Source organism: Myotis lucifugus, unplaced genomic scaffold (genome assembly GCF_000147115.1).
Source record: "Myotis lucifugus unplaced genomic scaffold, Myoluc2.0 scaffold_0, whole genome shotgun sequence".
NCBI lineage: Eukaryota > Metazoa > Chordata > Mammalia > Chiroptera > Vespertilionidae > Myotis > Myotis lucifugus.
This window is the reverse complement of record NW_005871048.1, coordinates 34,297,317-34,320,362: the sequence shown is the minus strand read 5'-3', so window position 1 is coordinate 34,320,362 and position 23,046 is coordinate 34,297,317. Positions and strand designations below refer to the sequence as shown.

The 23,046-nt window shown below is 40.8% G+C and overlaps 2 protein-coding genes across 7 annotated transcripts in view; one reads left to right on the top strand and one right to left on the bottom strand.

Moving 5' to 3' along the window:
- The window catches only part of ATG10 (autophagy related 10), a 182,258-nt gene extending 170,738 nt beyond the window's left edge, over positions 1 to 11,520 (top strand). For 3 of the 6 annotated variants that reach the window (XM_023750215.1, XM_023750201.1, XM_023750221.1), the window contains one exon: positions 54 to 743. In XM_023750215.1, coding sequence (XP_023605983.1) covers positions 54 to 308 — 255 coding nt within the window. In that variant the 3' untranslated portion in view covers positions 309 to 743. Of the gene's footprint in view, positions 1 to 53; positions 744 to 10,069; positions 10,168 to 10,788; positions 10,942 to 11,264 lie in introns of those variants that run through there. The other 3 variants (XM_023750229.1, XM_023750212.1, XM_023750204.1) reach the window with 2 other exon arrangements.
- A 9,264-nt stretch (positions 11,521 to 20,784) lies between these two features.
- On the bottom strand, positions 20,785 to 22,457 carry RPS23 (ribosomal protein S23). Its single transcript, XM_006081247.3, has 4 exons — positions 22,345 to 22,457; positions 21,854 to 22,013; positions 21,100 to 21,220; positions 20,785 to 20,979 (listed from the first exon to the last, which is right to left on the bottom strand). Exons 1-4 carry the CDS (start codon positions 22,346 to 22,348, stop codon positions 20,833 to 20,835), a joined length of 432 nt encoding a protein of 143 aa, XP_006081309.1. The 5' UTR covers positions 22,349 to 22,457; the 3' UTR covers positions 20,785 to 20,832.
- Between the last annotated feature and the right edge of the window lie 589 nt (positions 22,458 to 23,046).

Sequence of the window (23,046 nt, the reverse complement as noted above, 5' to 3'; positions counted from 1 at the left end):
TATGTGGAGACTTATTCCTAACCATGCTTTCAAACCCTCTCCTTTGCTCTTAGATCCAATTTGGAAGAAGTATTTGCAAAACAAGTACTGAAGTTTTTATCTTATCTGGGGACACCTATAAATGTACAGGAAGTATTGTCCTTTGTTTTGTGACAAAGAGAAAGAATGCTTCTGTCCCTTTCATGTCCCCACAGCAGCATAGGGAACTACTGGTGCTTTCTGCACAAATATTCCCCTTTATGGGACAGGCTGCATGTGCCAATAACAATTTACTTTGGCACAGTAGGACGTCTTTGTCTATGCAGTAATTCCACAAATATTTATTGAGTGCCTACTAAATGAAAGGTGGTCCTGGATGCTGAGACTAAAATAGTAATCAGAATACCTCCTCTGCCCTCAAGGACTTACAGTATGGGAGAGGAAGACTCCTGTAAACAGTCAAGTACCTATGCAGAACAGTGTGGAATTAAGCAGAAGGTGTAAGCATGGGTTGCAGTGGTAGCACAGAGGGGGGGCACCTGATGCAGGATTGGGGGTAGAAGAAAACTAAGATCTAGTTTTCACCTCACAACATATATAGTTATCACAATATTGCTGACTGTATTCCATATGCTGTACTTTATATCCCAATTACTATTTTGTAACTGCCCATTTGATACAAGACTTATTGAGGGATCATTTTGTAAGTTATGTAAATGTCTAACCACTATTCTGTACTCCTGAAATTAATATTGAATATCAACTGTAATTGAAAAATAAATAGAACATTTTTAAAATAAAAAAGCTGAGATCATGGGAGAGAAATGGGTATTAGTTGGTAAGGAAGGGTGGGAGGGTTTTGTAGGCAGAGGGAATCACATGTACAAAGGCCTGCAGGTAAGAAAAAGCAGTGTGTTTGGAGAATAGCAAATAATGGTTAGTGGTAAACTGTGCATAAACATAGTAAATACTAGTATTCTAATTCTGAATAGGATTTTTAAACATAAAAGTGATAAAATAAATTTAAAAGGAGAAAAAGTATAGATTTGATTATCAATTATGATATTCCACATCTAAATTATCACGAGCAAATTTAAAGACAAATGAAAATCTGGAAATTAAAAATATTTTGATTATTTCAGCAACTTTTATGAGAGCAGGGGTTATCTGTTTATGTGCCACTAGATACTAACATTTGACCCAGTGCATGACTCACAATATGGTTGAATGAATGAAAAGAATCAGTATCCTCAAAAGGTCCTAAAGAGCTAATATAAATCAATATGAAAACCCCTGAAGTCAAGAAAATATGAATAGACATTTCACCTTGGAGTCATCCTTAGCTCTTTTATTTTATTTTTTCCCCATGCAGCATATCAAATTCCTTAGCAAATCTTGTTAGTTCTACTTTTATAATAAGAGGATACCTGACCATTCTCCCCCTACCACACTAGCACCTAGTACAAGGCACCATCATATCTTGTCTGGGCTACTGCAGTGCTACCTAGCTGCTCTTCCTGTATCCCCTCTTGCCATTTTACAATATTAAAAGTAATATTTTCAAATGTGGATCAGAACATGTCACTTCATAGTTCAGAATTTTCCAGTCTCTCTATCACTCAATCCCCTTTCATTTCACTGGACTTCACTGGTCTTGCTGTTCTGTGAGCACTTCAAACACTTTCCCGCACTAGGGCAGTAAGGTCTCAGCACGTCTCATTCCCTAACAGAAAATACTCATTTCCCAAAGAGTTACACGGTGCTCTTCACTTGGTCAACTCGCTCTCTGCTCAAATATTACCTCTGCAAAGAGGCTTTACCTAAAATAGTGCTAGCCATCATTCTCTATATATTTAAAATTTGTTCTTTTTCTTCCATATGACCTTCTCAGCCTTACTCTGTATAAACATATTTTAAAAAGTACAGATAGCCTGGCCAGCATGACTCAGTGGTTGAGTGTCGACCTATGAACCAGAGGTCATGGTTCGATTCCCGGTCAGGACACATGCCCGGGTTGTGGGCTCCATCGCCAATGTGGGGTATGTAGGAAGCAGCTGATCAGTGATTCTCTCTCATCACTGATGTTTCTCTCTCTCCCTCTCCCTTCCATTCTGAAAGCAATAAAAAAATATATATTTTAAAAGGCCATATAACTTGTAGATTAAACACAAGACTCTTTCATGTAAATATGGAGTTGGAATAATTACTGTATTTAAGTACTAGTACTTGGTCACAATAAAAATGTACAGAATAATAAGCTGTTAAGTATGAAGGCCAGCAGATATACCAAATTGAGGTATCAGATCCTCATAGTCATATATTTTTGGTGCAAAAATATAAAATAAATACGTTGAATATATTTTTTTAAAATTGGAAGAAAATACTGAGAGTATGATATAGGAAGAAGATACTATAATAATGATCAGGCAAATTTAAGGAATAATCAAATAGAATTTTTAGAAAGGAAAGTATATAATTAGAAGGCCTACACTAAAAAGCAGATAAAGTTAAAGAAAGCACTGATGTATTAACAGTAGAATATGAAGAATTTATAGACATTGTAGCAAAAACTGAGAAAAAGATGGTCAATATAACAGGTTCAGAGTACAAGGGAGAGAAGAGGACAAACACATGTCTAATAGAAACTCTAGAAGAAGAAACTGGAGGATACTGATATTTAGATTCAAAAAGCTCAATAAATCCCAAGTAAGATAAATTAAAAGAAATCCACACCTGGACACATGGTAGCACAGCACCAAAGAGAAAGAGAGCTGAAAAGAAATGGCAATTATACTGACTTCCACACAGAAAAATGCAAGATAGGAGAAAATGGGCTAATAAAGTGCTGAAAAAACATAATTGTAACCTAAAATTTTATATCTACAACACTTACTTTTCAAAAATGAGGGCAAGATAAAGCATTCATTATATGGGACTATTTACTAGTACTACCTATAGATCTTTAGTAAGTATCTATAGGTAGTAAACAATAAGAAAATGATCCAAGAATAAATATCTGATAATAGGAAAAAATGGTAGGCAAAAAGAATAGTAGGGACCCTGGCCAGGTGGCTCAGTTCATTGGAGCATCATCTCATACACTGAAAGGTTGCAGGTTTGATTCCCAGTCAGGGCACATACCTAGCTTGTAGGTTTGATGATTCCCAGTTGGGGCACGTATGAGAGGCAACCAATAGATGTTTCTCTCTCACTCTCTCTCTCCCTAAAAATCATTAAAAAACATATTCTTGGGTGAGTATTAAAAAAAAAAAAGAATAGTAAAGTGTGAGTAGATCTCAACACACATTTGGGTTACAAAGTACTGATAATATCTAATTTATGGGGTTAAAAAACAAAAGATACAATTGAAATACTGAACAACAGTAGTACAGAAATCAGGAAGGGGTGATCAGAGTTAAACATCCTAAGGTACTTGTTTAGGAAAAAGGCAAAGATATTGAATAATATCTTTGTGAATTTTATTGAGTGAAACATTTACTTAAAATTTGTGGTATAACTACTACAAGTTTAGAAATATAATATGTACTTTTCAAATTAATTAAAGAGAAAAAGCAATCAGGGGGAAAAAAAACAGAGCCTACACTCAATCAATCCAAAAGAAAGCAACAGAGGAAAAAAAGAAACCAAAAGAAGAAACATTAAAAGTAGAATGAGTAAAAAGTCTAAAATAAGATGGGAGAAATGAAATCAGATCACAGAGCCTGTAAATGAACTAAACACTTCATTTAAGAGACAGATTATAAAGGTGGATTTCTTTAATAAAATCCAACTATGTTCTTTTTACATGAAATACCTCAAACACAAAGACATGGAAATATTGAAAGGTAAATAGTGTTTGAAATGTATAAGGTAAATAGAAACGGGTGTGGCTATACTAATATCAGATAAAAGTCCTTTGTTGGCAGGAAGTCTAATCAGAGATGTGTGATTATTTCATACTAAAGCTTCATTCTCTAGGAAGATATAGTTCTATGAGGTTAGATAAAAGCTTCAGGACCTATAAAGCAAAATTTTACAAACTACAAGCAAAAATGGACAAATCAACTTCTCTTAGAAATTGGTAAATCAAGCTGATAAGGATAGAGAAGATGTGGATAACACAGTTACCTTACTTGATCTAGTAACACATGGACAGCATTATAGCCAACAACTGAATATTACATATTTTATGCATATTCTTGTAAGCACCCATGGAATATTTAAAAATTAAGAACAACAAGATAAATCCAAATAAAATATATGGAAGGGACTAATAAAAATAAGTACAGAAATCAGTAAAACAGAAGACAAAGATACTTAGGGAAGATCAACAACAAGCACATGGCAGGGAGTGGCACATACTAGGTACTTGATAAATATCTGTTCGCACTAAAGCTTCATTCTTTAGGAAGCTTTAGTGTTGAGTGAATAAAAAGAAACAGAAAACTACAAATGTGTGTGTATAAAAAGTCTGAAAGGAAATTCACCAATGAATGCTTACATCTGAGTTGGGCAGTTATTTAAGTTATCCTGCTTTTACTTTTTTTTTTTTTGTATTTGCTGAACTCTCTATATGGATTGCTCTTTTAATTTTATGAAAATGCATTATTTTTAAGTAAAAAATAGATTTTTGAAGAGGTGGACTAGAGAGGATTATCCTAGAGGGAATATCCTTGACACCAACTCTGGTCAGTGGGGTGAGGAGGTGCAATGTAAGGGTGTGGACTTGCTTTGCTCCTCACTACAGGGATAACTTGAAGCATAATCTCTTTGAACCTGTTCTCCAAAGTGGCAATAATAAAGCCTTCATCAAAGAATTATTTAGATAGGTGACCTCGTACAAAGTACTTAGCACAGTGCCTCGTACTGTAGGTGCTCAACAGCCATTTTCCTTTCCCTGCTTGAGGGAGAGACCCTCCCTATAGCTAAGGAATGTGCCCAGAGTGGAAAGCAAATTTGATCAGTTTGGAATGTGAAACTGGATGAAAGCTTAGTACATGAAATTATATTTGTGCCCTCCTGGAGAGCCGAGAATATTAAGATACGAACCAAGTAACTCATATTTAATAGATGTAAGAATGAAGGTGCAGTATTATCATTTCCTTGTGATAGTCATATCTAATAGTTCTGAAACCAATTCCCAAAATTCATGTCAGACTTATTTTATGAGACATTTAACCATTGCTAAATTAAATTTCATAAGAGAATGTGTCTATATAACTTCTCTGGAGTTAGAGATAGAAATCTGACCCATCATTTCTATTTTCACGGAAAACCATTTAGCAGAACTTTGTTCCAGTAGAAGTGTTTATTGAGTTGTAAGCCTAACACAGTTCATTGGCTGCATGTATTTCCACACTGACATTTTTCTCAGCGCAGATTTGCATCAGTTCATTAGTACTGACAGCAGATGGTAGCACTTTCACACAAATTTACCTTCCGAATTGATCTAAGAAATGTCACTAAAAAGATCCTGACAGTTTTGATGTTCTTCCATTTCTGAAAATGGTATGTTAAATAAATAAGGTGTAGGATTGTAGGTTGGGTTTTTTTTTTTTTTAACTCCAGCACATAATTCCTAAACCAACTAAAGACAGCTTTCATCTCTGATTCTGGCTGTTTGAGGGAGAAAGTAGAAAATACAGATAATCTTGCCTGATAGCATAAGACTTAATAAATCTCCATGGCAGAAAAGTGGCTTTTGGAGAATATTATCCAGATTGATTGTCTACACTGATCAGATGCTCCAAATTATTTTAAAATTATCTATCTTACTTTGAATACAAATTGTTTGGCTTGCAGGATCAGCTGATTGAAAGTGACTGAAAAAATAGTATTGGCTCAGGTTGCAAAGCTAATTCTGTCACTGCTGCAGCAATAAGATACCCATACCAGTAAGCACATTTTAAAATTACATATCCTTTGTCTTTAGTTAGGGTTAAATCTTTATATCATTACAAGACAAGAAGACTTAATATTTGATAAATGGATGAATGAGGGAATATATGAATTCTAATCACACCAGGAAAATGTTATATTTTCTTCATTATGTAACCATTATTATATTCTTAATAATTCAAGGCCTATGTTTAGTAATCTTACACATTTGGAAACAGGATTTCTTTTGAGTATTTTAAAAAATCACCTTCTAGCTGTATTTGAATACTGACTAGTTCATGATTTGGTTAATTTGCCACAACTAAGAAAAGCTGATACACTTGAGAAAGCATTGAATGTTGACTGTATACAGTTTAACCATGCCATTAATTATGGATGCTTTTGACATATTGCTAGAAAAGTGGTCATGATTAACAACATACTTAAAGGGTTTATTTAACAACAAGAAGGAGCTTTTGGGTTCCAATTCATTAAAACAACATCCTTACTAAGATTCTAACAATAGGAACACAAGTTAATACTGACTTAAATTAGCTAAAATATAGCAACTCTGTTCAATATATTTCCATCACTCCGTCCTTTGTGCTATTACTGTCATGTATCTTATCTAATAAAAGAGAAACATGCAAATTGACCATAACTTCGCTACACTCACAAGCCACACCCACCAGCCAATCAGAGCGACTATATGCAAAATAACCCAACCAAGATGGCGGCTGGCAGCCACGGAGCTGGAGCAAGCAGGAGGCTTGGTTGCCCTGGCGATGGAGGAAGCCAAGCTTCCCGCCTGCCCTGGCCGGCTGTTGGCTCCGCTCAAGGCAACAAAGTTTCAATTATAGAAGATAAATAAATCCCAGATACCTGCTTCCAGCCAGCCTCCACTGGGAGCTTGGGTGGCTGGGGGGCTTGGCCAGCCTGCAAACAGCCGTCAGCCCCTCACCCAGGATGGCCACACCCTCATGGGGTTAGGGTCCCCACTGGGGGGCTTGGCCAGTCTGCAAACAGCCATCAGCCACTCACCCAGGATGGCCAGGCACCCCAGAGGGGGCCCCCACCCTGAAGGAGCTGTGGCCAGCCTGCAAACAGCCATCAGCCCCTCACCCAGGCTGGCCAGGCACCCCAGCGGGGACCCCCACCCTGAAGGGGTTGTGGCCAGCCTGCAAACAGCCATCAGCCCCTCAACCAGGCTGGCCAAGCACCCTAGGGGGGACCCCCACCCTGAAGGGGCTGTGGCCAGCATGCAAACAGCCATCAGCCACTCACCCAGGATGGCCAGGCACCCCAGCAGGACACCCCCTCCCTGAAGGGGGTGTGGCCAGTCTGAAAATGGCCCTCAGCCCCTCACTCAGGCTGGCCAGGCACCCCAGCGGGACCCCCACTCTGATCCGGGACACCCTTCAGGGCAAACCAGCCGGCCCCCACCCATGCACCAGGCCTCTATCCTATATAATGAAAGGGTAATATGCAAATTGACCCTAACAGCAGAACGACTGGGAATGACTGGTCACTATGACACACACTGACCACCAGGGGGCAGACGCTCAATGCAGGAGATGCCCCCTGGTGGTCAGTGCACTCCCATGGGGGAGCTCTGCTCAGCCACAAGCCAGGCTGACGGCTGCCAGTACAGCAGTGGTGGTGGGAGCCTCTCCCGCCTCCTCAGCAGCGCTAAGGATGTCCGACTGCAGCTTAGGCCTGCTCCCTGCTGGCAAGTGGACATCCCCCGAGGGCTCCCGGGCTGCCAGAGGGATGTCTGACTGCCAGCTTAGGCCCAATCCCCCAGGGAGCAGGCCAAAGCCAGCAGGTGGTCATCCCCCGAGGTGTCCCAGACTGGAAGAGGGCACAGGCCAGGCTGAGGGACCCACCCAAGTGCACAAATTTTTGTGCACCGGGCCTCTAGTACTATATATATATATATATATATATAATAAATATATATATATAATATATATATATTATAAACCCAACACTACAGTATTGTAATTTTTGTTTATATAATCTTATGTCTATTTAAGTAAATAAGAGAAGAAAAATTACTTAATTTTCTGTATTTACCAATTATGATGCTTTTTATTTTTTTCCTGTGAATTTGAGTTACCCTTTGGTATTGTTGCCTGAAGGACTTCCTCTAGTATATCTTATAAGGGAGCTCTAATAGCAACGAATTCTCAGTCTGTTTCCCTGGGCAAGTATTTAAATTACCTTTATTTTTTGAGGGATGGTTTTGCTGGATAAAGAATTTTTGGTTGACATCTCTAGGTTTTTTGTTTGTTTTTTCACTCGGACTTTGAATAGGCCCTTCTGTTGCCCTCTGAACTGATGAGAAGCTAGTCATTATTGCACTGTTATTTCTCTTTATGTGGTGAGTCCTTTCCCTCTTGGTGCTTTTAAGATTTTTCTTCTATCTTTGGCTTTCAGCCTTTAGACTATAATGTATTTACCTGTGGCTTTCTTTATGTTTCTACTTAGGGTTTGTTGCACTTCTTATATCTGTAGATTAAATTTTTTAATCAAAGTTTAGAAGTTTTAAGTTAGTATTTTTTTCAAATATTTTGCCTGCTCCTTTCTGTCTCTCCTCTTGTCCCAGACTCCTATTACATGTATGCTGGTATGATTGGTATTGTCCAAGGGACGCTGTTCATTTTTTATTTTTATTTTTTCTTCCATTCTGATTGAATAATTTATATTAATATGTCTTCAAATTCACTGAGTCTTTTTACTGCCATCTAATATCTACTATTGAACCTATCTAGTGAATTTTTTTATTTCTGTGTTGTACTTTTCAAATCTAGATTTTTCATTTGGTTCTTTTCATAGTTTGTATTCATTAATTGATTGTCATTGTCATAATTTTTACCTTTTAACTCTTTAAACAGTTTCTTTAGTTTTTCAAACATAGTTATAGTAGCTGTTTTGAATTCTTTGTAAATGCAATATCTGAGCCCACTCAGAGTTATTATTATTATTATTATTATTATTATTATTATTTTATGTATTGGTTTTGGTATACAGGTTAGTGGTTAGACAATTATATACTTTACATAGTGTTCCCATTGATATTTCCAGGAGCCCAACTGGCACTACACATAGTTATCACAATATTATTGACTTATTTCCTATGCTTTACTTACTTCCCTCTGACTATTTTATACCTACCAATTTTATTAATGGATTTTTTCTTTGGTATGCTTCACACTTCTCTGTTTCTTTGCATGTCTCAAATTTCATTGAAAGCTAGACATTTTAGATATTATACTGTAGCAATTCTGGATTCCAATGTTTTCCCCTGAAGGTTGTATTTTAGTTTTTGTTGTTATTGTTTTTGTTTGTTTTAGTAACTTTTCTAGGATTTATCTGCAGAACTTGCCTCTCTGTAACTGTAGTCATTGATGTTTTTGCTATTTTATTTTTTATTCTTATTTCCTGGCTTCCTTGGGGTCACCCAGCTATGTCAATATAGCTTGCTGGTTAGCCAGGGATTGGACAGACTGTGCCCAGGTACCTGTAGCCTGTAAGTCTTCTATCCTTTGCCGATGGATGTGTGTGGGAGTTGGGAGCATGCTCAGATTTCAGTTAATGTTCAAGTTCGTGTCAGCTTTTACTTTCCATCAGGCCTTCTCTTATCTCCCCTGCACATGTGTGTAGTTACCCACCAGCCAGGGATGTCTAGAGAACTTGCCTTGTCCTTCTACGAACTGTCTCCTCTTCAGAATCTCCCCATTAAATTTCTGGCTGGTCTGCTGCTTGCCTCAACTGGGATCACAACATCTGGCTAGCAGAGCTGTGGGTTTAATTTTCTTTTCATTTAGTACCATTTTTGCTATTTATATTGCCGGTGTCACTGGGCAGTAGTGTTTGCTGTCTGTTGTAAATCGGGTCAGCCCTGCTGGCAGCACAGCCACTGGTTCTTATGGCCAGCTCCTTTCTGGTAAAACTTACTGTTGATACAGTGGGTGGAGGTGGAAGGGGATATGGAGGTATTTCTAGGCCAGAAGGCTGCAGGCTCTCTCTCTGTGCTAGCAGCTTTTTATGAATTAAACATATTTCAAATTTTTTATTTGCCTTTGGTTGATATTCACAGCCTGGAATGTAAAACAAACCTTTTATTTTAAAGGAGTAAACCAGATCATGTATTTTAACTTTTTCAAAGTAACTCACACTGGCCATCCTGGACCCACTCTCATTCTTACAGGAGCATCCCATACTTGGGCAACCCTTTTTTGTACTCCATCCCTGCAAGACGAATGAATTTATGACTCCCGTATTAAAGAATTCTCGAAAAATCAATAGGTAAGAAACACCATCAAGATACATTGGCGTTAACTCTTATTTTAAAAGTGTAAATCTTTTTATGTGACTCTGGAAGCTAAGCTAAAAAAGAAATATTCTTTGTAATAATAATAATGGCTAACATTTATTGATTTTTACTGTGTGCTAGGCACTATTCTATTCCAGATATATTAATGCATTGGATTTTTATAACGCCCCTATGAGCCAAGTTCTATTATTTTATGCAGTTTGCAGAGGAAGAAGCTAAAGCATAGAAGGGTTAAATGATTTGGCCAAGGTCAGAAAGCTAGTTAAGTGGTGGAGCTGGGATTTGAAAATTGAAAAACCAGGCATTTTGCCTTAGAGCCATGCTCTTCATCACTGCACTCTACTACCTTAGCAAATGCTATAAATTTTAGGTGTAAAATTGGAATCATCAAGGGGACTCTGGAGTCCCAGTGCCTTCAACTTTCTTAGTGAGGGATCCTTACACTATTTTTGGAGCTTGAGTCCTTGTCAAGCAATGGGGCAGGCTTTGGAAATGCTGGGGTTTCAAGTGGTGGGAATGCATCTTTGAAGAAAGCCTTGTTTCTTTTATTTTCAATAACTGATTTTCTATCATTCGTCCAAACTACAATGGAGGTACATGGACTTGCCTGTGTTTTCACTTGTTTCCCAGGAATGTCAACTACATCACGTCTTGGCTGAGCATCGTTGGGCCAGTTGTTGGGCTGAATCTACCTCTGAGTTATGCCAGAGCAGCCTCTCAGAATGAATGAAATGTCGACTGGCAAGGTAAAAAGCAAAGCCTGGACTGAGTGTTTGCTGTTACAAAGACCCTGGTGTCCCTGTTGCATGTAGATACGTTGTCCCTACTGGTCCCACCATATATGAGTTTACTTTCATATTTCATAGGATGATCACTGACTTGTTTCTTAAAACTTTCCAACCAACTAGCACCCAATCATTTAGGAAGCATTTTACTACACTATAAGTGACACTCATACAACAAAAGACTGAGTGGTTTTATTTTAGAATTGATATTCTTGAAATAAGTCTTTACTGTTCAGCTAACCTTCTTTTATTCTCTTGGCTTTTGTTTTGTTCTTGTTCTTCAGATTCTTCTGTTGAGCCGAAGAGCTTAGAAATTGCAGCATGAAGAATGCTGGAAGTTTATGGCTGACCCTGGTTTTAATGGGACCAATGCCATGAGTTTTCAGCTCACCAAGATTTTGACATGGATTATTTTTTTCCCTTGGAAGCAAATGTCTGCAGCAACTGATATACCATATATTTAAAAGAAACACCCAAAGACAAAAATCAATATAAATAGCAAAAAATGAATCCAACTCAATAATAGAAATGCTGACATCATTCAGGCATTTTCAAGTCATTCTTTCATGTCTGAGACTTGTTTTCTTCACCTTTAGTATGAGAATAACAAGCTACCTCAATAGGGTTGTGTGAGAGCCACGTGAGCTCAATATTGTAAAGCATTATACAAATATTTATTGTTTATTATATTATATTCACCTTTCTTATATTTGATTGTTATTCACCCAGTCTGTCAGTAAGTTTACTAGCCAGTAAGGTATTAAGATGAACCTCATCTGGAAGAATTTTTGGTTGGGAGTTGCTTGTTTTGTAACTAAGAGAAAAGTGTAATTGGCTCTTTAGAGCAACTAGTTTAGTGTCTGTTGCTGAGGGATGCACTTTAGAATCACCGAGGCTGTTTACAAGTACAAATGCTGGCTGCCACCATCTGAAACAGCCTCTCTGGGCGATTCTGATGCACAGACTTTGGGGAACCGCTGGTGTGGATGTGTGGCATTTATCTGTACTGTTTTGGTCTCCTAGAAAGCCGCCTCTGATTCTGTGTATAGCTCCAGCAAGTTGGATTGACTTGCTAGCATGTGTCTGGGCATTGCCCCGAGAGACTTTCCGGTAGTAAGGAAGGCCAGGAGGCAGTTGTTCACAAGGAGGCCCCCTGGGGTGAGCGGTTAGGGTGTGGGGTGAATGGAAGAGAACTGTGACAGTTCCTGCAGTCTGTAGGTTAAGGGCTGAACTCTCACAGAGGGAGTGGGAGTAGAGAAAGGGTTAATTCGAACTGCTAGGAAAGCTAAAAGTAAATTTTAAAATGCTGATCTGCACATATTCATGCTGGGGTGAGAGCCTGCTTACATGCTTGCTGGGCATTTTGGTATTTACCACTTAACATCTTTTCAACTTTTGCAAGGGATTTCCCCCCCACTCTCCCTAATGGAAACACAGATTTCTCAGCAAGCCATTTCTCAAAGCAGGTCATTCTGGGGGGCAAAAAAAAATTAATGCATCATCTAGATTATGTACTTGCCTAGAAATATATTTTGCTAACAGTTTCTGAGATGATAGTAGTCTATCAATTTGGGGCCAGTGTGTAGGTTTTGTTTAAGTTTAAAAAAAATTTTTTTTCTCTCTGATTAATGGAGACCTGAAAATTCATGAGTGGAGGGAAAAGTTCTGAAGCGCTCGGGGAGGTGATGGAGACCTCCCTCCCCAGATGGATCCCTCTCCTCCGCAGCTCTGTTTCCTTCAGACTGTTTTTCACTTAAAAAATTTTTTTTAATTTTTGGTTGATGAAAATTTTCATTTTTAAAAATGCAGTTATATAGCAGACTGTCATCCCAACAGTTATAAAACATTGGAAAGAAATTCATTTTGTCAAAGTAACAGTTCTTTCTCTGGAAGATGAGGATTTTCCCTCTGGGATTCCTCTCCAGCTAATATAAGGCAAAGCCCCTTCAGTCAGAAATCAGGCTGGTTAAAGCTGCTACCAGCCAGCCTCCTAATCTCTGTTGTTGTGTGACCTTGGAGAAGTTGTTTCACCTCTTTGGTCCTCAGTTTAACTATGTGGCTGGTGAGGCCCACTCCAATTCTTGGGTCTGTGAAACAGAGAAATCCGTGAGTCTGGTTAGCTGCTCTCTGTGTGACTTAGGCCAATTTTCTTAATCTCCTGTAGTCTTTCACCATTTCTATCAAAAAAAAAGCCTACAGTGTCTATCCCACTCACCTAACAAGGGCACAGAGATCAAAACAGTAAGTCAGTCTAGAAGTGCTTTATAACCAACAGTGCCATATGGAGTTAGGGGGACCGCGGATCATTGGCCCCTGCTCCCGTGGGGACCCAGCACACCTCCTCCTTCCCACCTCATTTCATGCCTGACTCCTCCCCAACGAAAACGGGCTCCAGATCAGGCTGTTCTCCTCTGCCCACACCCTTACCTGACCCTTGTGCATGCTGTTCCCACCTGGAAATGCTTCCTTCCCTATCCCTCTACCAATTCTCAACCTAGCCTCTAAGGTTCAGTCTTCACAGAGCCATCACCACCACCCGCTGGGAGAGCGCTCCAGGCATTACTCACTGTACAAAGTCTTATTAGCATTTAATTGTCTCCCTTTCACTCTGATTTCTCTCCTTTCTTAATTATGGGTAATAAGTGATGTAAGGTGATGACCCACTTTTGGGGCATTTTCTTAGGTGGCATGTAGGGAAGAGTTGCTGTTTGCCCTGATTAGTGGTCCATAGAAGGTTGGGTCTGGGGATTCGAGCGGGTGGGCCAGTTCATTGAGCGACCAGTGGAAGGACCAGAGGCTGTGTTGATCATCGGGAACTAGCCTACAAGCTGGAGGTTAAAAGCACAAGACTAACCACCCCTTCAATGAAAATGTAGTAAAATAAAGGTAAAAAGATTTCAAAACTGGATTTTCACCTCCATTTCTCCCAAGATTGATATAGTTTTTATTCATACTCTCAAGATGTCAAAACCAGCTCTTTATATAAATCAGGGAGCTGATATTCCAATGAGTTGGGTTTTTTTAGGATTAAAATTTGAAAATAAGAATATGCAAACATTCACTTCAGCAGATACTTACTGGGTTCCTCTTATGTACTGAGCCCTAGGCTAGGTGCCAGGGATGGCAAGCTAGGTGCCAGGGATGGCAAACAGAAAGTCACAGTCCAGTGGAGAAGACCAGGGGAAGACTCAGGGACAGTAAGATGCAGCCTGTGGCAGGGCATGAAAAGCAAGCACGAGGGAACATTTGCAGAGGAATGTGAGTGGAGCCACAGCAGAAACGGAGGAGAGCTCTTGAAGGTGCAGATGGGGAAGAGGTGAAGAGAGGCTGGCTAGTGGGACTGGGGCCAGGTCTGGAGGAGCCTTTATTGCCACACTGATCATTTATATTTGGCCTGAAAACCACAAAGAGCCACTGAGGGAATATTCAAGTAAAGGAGTTAAAGGGATCACATCTGCATTTTAGAACGAACCTGTATTTTTCAAATGACTATTTCATATAACTAAGCATAATACACTTGAGTCAGTTTTCTCACCAGCAGGTACTAGCCCATTGGCTTTAGAAGGTACAGGAGTGCAGAAAGGGCTGGGAGTATGCCAGGGACGCTTTTCAGTTTTGCCTGGAGCCTTCCACAACAGAACCTGCCAGTGTCCTGAAAGGCCTAAATCCTGGCTTACTGTTTCACCTGGGGCAAGTCACTGCACTCTCTGAGCCGCTGGTTCTTAATGGAAGGAAGTGCATTAGATGAAGTGAAATCAATTTATTGGTTTATGACCAGTATTTTTGTGTGTGTGTGAAATAGAGTATGTCTGGGAAGAACATTCTGTGTGTTTCCTTTACTCTCACAATACTACCATGCTCACAGCACTTCTGATACCAGATATGTGGGTTTGCCACACATCAAACAATGCTGTAACACCCCTAGGTGTCCTACAACACACCAGTTCTGTCAGTTCCGATACTACCTGTCTGGAGTCAGTGTCAGATCTTGTAGGTCAAGATTTCAATCCCACAAGACTGCCCCCATCTAAGACTCCAGTCTCAAGTCCCAGGTTGTCACCTGTATTTTTAACCAATCAGCCTTAAATTGGGGTTCCCATGACCACCTCTTTGGGTACAATAATTTACTAGAATGGCTCATAGTACTCAGGGAAACACTTATATTTACCAGTTTATTATATAATAAAGAATATGAAAAATAGGAAGATGAAAAGGTATATAGGGCAAGGTCCAGAGGGCCCCACATGCAGGAGCCTCTGTCCCCATGGAGCTGGGGTGCATCGCCCTCCCGGTGTGTAGGTGTGCTTACCATCCTGGAAGCTCCCTGAACCCTGTGCTTTGGGGATTTTATGGAGGCTTCTGCACATTGGGCATGACTGATCATTTACTCCACTGCTATTCCAGGTCCCCTTCCCAAATGATGGCAGATGGGCTGAAAGTTCCCCTCTTCTAATCAGAGCTTGGTCTTTCTGGTGACCTCCCCCCATCTTGAAGCTATTCAGGAGCCCACCAAGAGTTGCCTCATTACAACAAATGTCACTCCTTCCACCCAGGACTTTCCAAGGGGTTTAGGAGCTCTGTGTCAGGAACTGGGGGCAGAGACCAATATATGTATTTTCTATTATTTCACAAATACATAGGAAAAAGTGCATTGCACAAATAAGGTTATTATTATTTTGAGAAGCTTTGATTTCAACTACATCATGTGTGTGTGTGTACGTGCTAGGTTGTGATGAAATTGTATTTCTAACTCCAGAAAAAATCGGATATTTGAAAACTAATAAATAGGCTCCCTTCCAGTTCTAAGCCCCCCTGACTTCCTTATATTGCTGACCAGTAGCTTGCTGAAGATTGTTCTAGAAGGATATATGAACTACTTTATTATTGTGCACATGGCACTGGGCTACTTTAATATGTACATAGGTCCCCGCAGCTGCTCCCCTGGATTTTTACAGGGCGTGTCTGTAAAAGTGCTTTCACATTTTTGTTCTTATATTTGGTAGTGTTCTTTCAAGCAGTAATGTAAAGCCCTTGCTTTCTATTCAACTTTTGTGCTGTCAATAGCGACACCTAGTGGTAATATAGCCCTGTTGCAGGTATCCTGTATTCTTAGAGCTGAAAGTAATTTTAGAGATCACCAAGTCCCATTTTGTAAATTATTTTTAAAAAACGGGAACTCACGTGTATTCATTTATTCCTTAATTCATTAACTTTACATGAGAATAAAGCCTATGACTTCTTGGATTATTTTGAAGCTTTTAAAATAGTACCCAGAAATCACTGTTGATCATAACAGTGAGAGAAATTTAACAAAGCATGCCCTGATATGTTAATGGGAAGTCACAGTCTAGATTATCTACTGCCTTTGGTGCACTGTTATTTACATGTGTATGCCAGACCTTCAGGGTTTAGCGTGGTGCCTGGTGCTTGGTAGTACTGTCTTTGTGGAGGGTCTGTATATGTGGGTTGGCACTGAGCCCAGGGAAAGGGTCTCCTTTCTTCAGGCGCCAGGGACTGGACCTGCTTTCCTCATTGGGAATTGCCACCTACTCCATCCTTAGAGAAGATTCCTTTCCCCTGACACCAGCAGCAGAATGGGATGTGGTCTCCTCAGCCCCTTCCTTCAATAGGTTCAGAGACAGAATGTCCAGGCTTTTCCTGCTTATTAATAGGGAGCTGGCTAAATAAAATGTGATTCTGTATTGCAATTAAGGGGAGTTAATTCAATCCCATGTATCAAAATAGGCAGTGCTCATAAACAGTTAAAACAGAAAAAAAACCGATGTAAACGGTGCAATCAATACTATTTTATATCAAAAATACACCAATACCACACGTTTTCTATAGTCCATATATAATGTAGGTTAAAAAAAAATGGTCTGGAAGGATGCATGCCAGACTTGTAAGAGAAGTTAGTTACCTAGGAGGGTGGAGAGTGGGAATTTGGACTGGAAGTTAACCTAGACGACCGAGGCTTTTTTTGTAATGCTCCACTTATCTATCCACAGACTGTGAAACTTGAAGTTCATTTTTGAAAAGGATTTTAGTCCTTAGATAACTTGGAAGCCATAGAAACATTTGAAGAAAATTTAAAAATTGTTTAAGTATATATATCACCCAGGGAAAGCTGCAGTTAAAATGTTGATATATTTTCTGGTATTAGTTTAAACATATCTAATTAGGATCATTCTGTATTTGGTTGTACATCCTGATTTTTCCCATGTAACATTATATTTGGAACATTTTCCCATGTCATTTAGTAGTCTTTGAAAAAAGCAACTTAAAATAACTAGTATTTCTTCTAGATAAAAATGTACTAAATAACTCTACTATCGGGGTTTTAGGTTATTTCTAATTCTTCTCTGTTCATTTACCATCTATTCATTGAGTACTTATTTCTTGCATTGTCAGGACCTGTGCTAGGGATATGGTGGTTAGTAGAGCAGATGAGGCCCCTCTGTCACAGAGCTTTTTTTTCAAAATGTCATTCAGTCAGAAATGTGTGCAGGAACAGTTGCTATCTTTAAGTTTTCTATAGTGCATATATAATGTATGTAAAAATAAAAGGTCTGTATTTAAGGGAATGAGCAGATCAAAAGATATGGAATGTCTTAAGACTTTTGATGTCGCTAAATTGTGCACCAGTAAGGCTGCACCAATTTACATTCCCAGCAGCAATCTGTTTTACCATTTCCTAAAATCTTTGGAAATAATTTCCTTTTACCTTGCTTTTATTATTGAATCAAACCTTTTTCTCTTCCTGTCTTGCTAAAATATGCATGCATTCTCAGCTTTGTTCCTTCCCGATGTTATACATTTCTCAATGGTGCTGGGTTAATTTTTCATCCTGTGCATGGTCCACACGATTGATTGCCCACATCTCCACTTCCCTCCAGTCAGAGCTGACTGTCCATGTACTGATTCCTTTACAACCAGAAGCATGGAGTTAAAAACTAGAATGTGTATGTAATTCAAAGAATTATGAGAAATTTCATACATACTCAAAAGTAGAGTACAATGAATCCTCACATACTTAAAATCAGAATCAGCAATTACAATTATTGCCATGTTTGCTTCATTTAACCCCCTTAACTTTATATATATTTGTTCAAACATTTTAAAGTTGTAGCCATTATGTTGTTTTTACAAGTGCATTCGGAATGCTTTTTATTTGCTGTATTCTGTCCTTTTACTCCATTCGTAGCTGTTAAAATCTTTGGGGTTTTGTCCTCTGCTTTTACTTCTGAGGATGGGGCTTTATACCTGAAGCTGCCAACCAGAGAAAAAAACCTTATTATAAGCTGGATAAATAAATTCTAAACAAAGCTGTTGGGGGAAAAAGGTATGACAAAACTATTTCATATCACTGTTTCTAAAGCAGGTTTTAATGGACAAATGTTTCAACAAGTAAATTTCAACTGTTCTCAGCTGTTACTACAGTAAGAAATTATGTGGCTTACTCTACCCATTATTGTACACATTTAAGTATTAGCTGGTTGCTAAAAGAAGAAACAAATATATTCATTAGCATTTAAACTTATTTGAAAATGTTGGTATGCTCAGTATGTCCTATACTTTTAACCCAGCCAAGTAACATGACTCCTTGTTCTATTTTTCCTATTTTCCCCATTTACTTGTTGATTTTAGAAAGGGAGAGAAACATTGATTTGTTGTTCCACTTATTTATGCATTCATTGGTTGATTCTTGTATATGCCCTGACAGGTTCAAACCCACAACTTTGGAGTATCAGGATGATGCTCTAACCAGCTGAGCTACCCGGCCAGGGCCTTATTTTTTCTATTTCTAGTTAACTACAGTGATAAGTTTTAAAGCTAAACTTAAACAAATGAACAAACACTCCCACGCTGAGTAGACTAGAGAACAGAATTTGTCAATAACTTGTATCACAAATAATTAAGATCACTGGTAAGGACCTGCAGAGGGAGCTGGTACTTCTGACTGGAGTGATCTAAGGCCATGGTTTCCTCTTCTGAGGGAGGAGAGCTCCTTAGCAGCACAGGTGCTGTTTGAGCTTCAGGTCCTCAGTGTCTGTCAGTCACTTAGCCATAGGCTTTGTGTCCTGGGTGCATCCTGGAGACAAGTAGGAGCCATCACTGCAGGGTGTTTTCTTCCTTCTGGGCATGTTTCTTTACAGGTTGACAGAGGTCTCAACACTGTAGGGGACCGGAGGCTGCAGGCAGGCAGCAGTTACTGCTACCCTCTCCTCCTGGCCAGGAGCACCTCCTCCCTCCAGCAGTACCTGTGAACTTACCCGCACTGCCCACACTTGAACCCAGCATGGGGCCCTCCCTGGGCTTTTCTGGTCCAGGCCAGGGGAATGAGGCCCAGCGATCTCCGGGTTGGGTCAGGTATGCTAATCCCAAAGCATCTGGTCAGCCTTTGGAAAGGAATACCATGTGCAACTAACTACACACACTAGAAGTGCTGGGATGGAAACCAAGTGCAGCCAGCCTTTCACATTTAACAAGATAAATTTACACAATGCTGTCAAATATGTCAGTTAAAAAAAAACAAAAAACGGCCTCTCCACTCCTGTGGAAATAGATAACCGCTCAAACATTTGACAAGGATAAACATGTGTGAAATGAGCAGCAGGGGAAACGCCACGCACCTCCTGAAGCTGGATGAGGAACGCACATTTGAACAAAGTGACACTGGGTTTCCTTTCAGAACTCATCTTGATCTTGAGAAATGGGAAGCCCAAACATCTTCCAAGCACCCTAACCCAACACTAGGCTTTGGTTAGATGGAAATCAACCCATATTTACTAATGCTACCAATAGCAGTTTCTCAGACTTAAGGCTAATGAGCCTCATTGCAGACATAAAATTTTCCCCCTATACAAATTGCGAAACAACTCATGGACAATGAGCCCCCATGGACTCAAAACCCAGCTTCAACAATTATTAAAACACAACCAATCTTGACCATTACTACCTCCTTCACTTCCCTTACTGTTCTTTGTAATACTGACAAACTCAGGACCCACAACGCTTTGTATACTTGGTCTTCCCTTGAACAAGCTTTTCTTCTATGCCTGAAATCCACTTTATTAAATCATCCAATGCCTCAATTTTGCTGTCAAAATCATCCAATGCCTCAATTTTGCTGTCATAACCACAGAAGCTACATGGACACTGACCTTTAGATACTAGATAAACAGAGCAGGGAGCAATTTGAGTGTTATTTATATTGGGTCCCAAGATGCATCCAAGGTGATTCCTACCAATCTAGATTCATTTATTAAATATATTTTTATTGATTTCAGAGAGGGAGATTGATTGGTTGCCTCCTACTGGGGACTGGGCTCGAAACCCTGGCCTGTGCCTTGACCAGGAATTGAACTGTGACCTCCTGGTTCATAGGATAAACCTCAACCACTGAGCAAGGCCAGCCAGGCAAATTTTTTAAAATATATTTTATTGATTTTTTTAGAGAGGGGAGAGGGATAGAGTTAAAAACATTGATGAGAGAGAAACATCGATCAGCTGCCTCCTGCACACCCCCTACTGGGGATGTGCCCGCAACCAAGGTACATGCCCTTGACTGGAATCGATCCTGGGACTATTCAGTCTGCAGGCCAATGCTCTATCCACTGAGCCAAAACGGCTGGGGCCAATTTTTTAAATTTACTGTTATTTTGCTTATTCAATGGATGGGGGGAAAACTTTGCTACAAATCCCATTTACTCTAGAGAATTCTGAATTAACTGTTTCCCCAATCTCCTAAAATTGGTAAGTTATACACAATACAGTCTGTGGTAAGGAAAATAGACAAACACATTTTAGGCATATGAAAATTTATTACTACTGTGATTTCACCATCAGAACTTAGGATCTTGGTCTTTCCTTCTTGCCTTTGTATAAGGCCAAAAGAGACACATTGGCTACTTTGACAACCTTAAAGCGAACTCCAGGAATGTCACCAACAGCATGACCTTTGCGACCAAATCCAGCAACCAGAACTTCGTCATTTTCCTGGAATAAAATCGACAGTTTATTCTGGTATCGGTAGCAATCACTAAAAAGATTCATCATATAAGATAACGGGGGAACAGCCCCAGGAACAGAAGCCACATCAGACTTAAAAGCACTTACCTCAATAAAATTCAAACAACCATCATTGGGTACAAAGGCTGTGATTTTTTTGCCGTTCTTGATCAGCTGGACCCTGACACACTTCCTGATGGCAGAATTGGGCTGTTTGGCTTCAACCCCCCTGAAACATAAACAGCACAAGAGTTGATTTTCTGAAAAGGGAGACATTTTAGTTCATTCAGCACAAAACGTGTTAGAAATTGTACTGTGCCTACCTTTTCTATCTATTCCTAAATTGCTAAATGCCTGTGATTTCAACCAAGTATTTCTTGTCTTAGGGTCATTAGCACAACAGGAGAAACGGGCCCCTCTATAGTTGTAAAATACGAAAACAGGAAATTCTGAATTTAGATCTTGACTGTCAAAGAATTTGACTGGATATGAGAGTATGATTTTATTAAATAAAAAAACCACTGAGCACTACTGTAAATTCACGTGATGTGGTTCAACTTTAGCTGTAAACCTCTCAGGTAGGAAGATGTGATTGGCTGCATGAAAAAGTTCATGGACGTCAACTGCTCAGAACCGTCCCTACACGTCCTGCGGTTTGTCCCTTACTTCTCCCCTCCACTCCCACCCGATTCCTCCAGCTACTATGAAGGTTTATTAAAACCCTCGGTCGTCTAGCCTCCGAACCCTCATGTTACCAACTCTCAAATAAAGATGCTGCAGCTACGCCGAGACCTGGGGTTCCCACCACGACTGCTTTAAAGGTAGGAGTCGCCCCAGCAAAATAAAATGAACTTTCACTTACACTTTTTCCAGCACAATCCCCTTCGCATGGGACGCGCCCCCGAAAGGGTTGGCCTTCAGCGCCGTGCCCAGGTGGGCCTTCTTGTACTGCTTGTCATGCCACTTCTGGTCCCGCCGGTGGCTCCGCAGCTTCCGGGCCGTGCGAAGACCGCGACACTTGCCTGGAAGCAACAATCCCCTCAGTTCCCCCGAAAAGGCGCCCCCGTCCTACTTGGCGCTCCCATGGGTGCATCCTCCCGAAGGCCCCAGGCCCCGCAGCAGCGTCGGCCGCCCAGCTCCCCTCCCGCCGCGGGCTCCGTGGCCTGGGCCGCACGGGGCCCCATCGGCCTCGGGCCATGTGGCGGCGGGCGCGGAGGTTCCCCGGGCCTCCCGCATCGGTCCTCCCCGCGGCGTCCTCCTCTCCTCTCCTCTCCGCTCCGCTCCCCGCCGCCCGCTGCCCCCGGAACCCCGGCTGCTGGTTGCGATCCCCTCCACCCCGCAGGGACTCCTCACCCATCCTGCTGGCGCCACGGGACCTGAGCGAAAGAGAGAGGCTGCACGGGAAGGAGCCGCAAGCCCCCGCGAGCAGGCCCCGCCCCGCCAAGGACCCCTGCGGCTGTCTGCGCCGCGCCTGACCCGAGTCTGGAGCCTCGCAGTTGAAAGACACAAATGTGCACCACTTTCCAGAACCTACGTCTTATTTAATCTTTTTGAAATTCAGGGATATATAACTTAGATCGGAGTTTATTTCTTTTTAGGTGGATGCCGGAGGCAGAAGGCACATGGACCCGCTCACAGTGCGGCACTGGCGCGGTCGGCAAAGCCACGGGGGCGGGGCTCGGTGCGCTGGGGGGGCGAGGAAGGAGAGGCCCCGCCTGCGTCTGGGGAGCGGCGTGTGGGCCACGTGCCTAGTGTGGGAGCTTAGACCTCCGCGCCAAACACCCACTCGCAAGCAGCATGGTAAACGGACATAGTTGTAGTGAAGTCATGGGATGCGGTCATCAAAAACCCGAGCTCTGGAAGTAGACCAGGCCTTAAGCCCCAAAGCAGCCATTTACTGGTTGGGCGACCTTGGGCAAGTCATTTAATTAGCTCTTTCAGTCTCGGTTTGTTTTGTAGAGTAAGAGTTGGCTGCGATTTTGGTTCATCCCAGAACTAATTTTTAAGTTGTCCTCTCTGTGCCAGGCATTGGGAATACAACAGGTAACAAGGGAG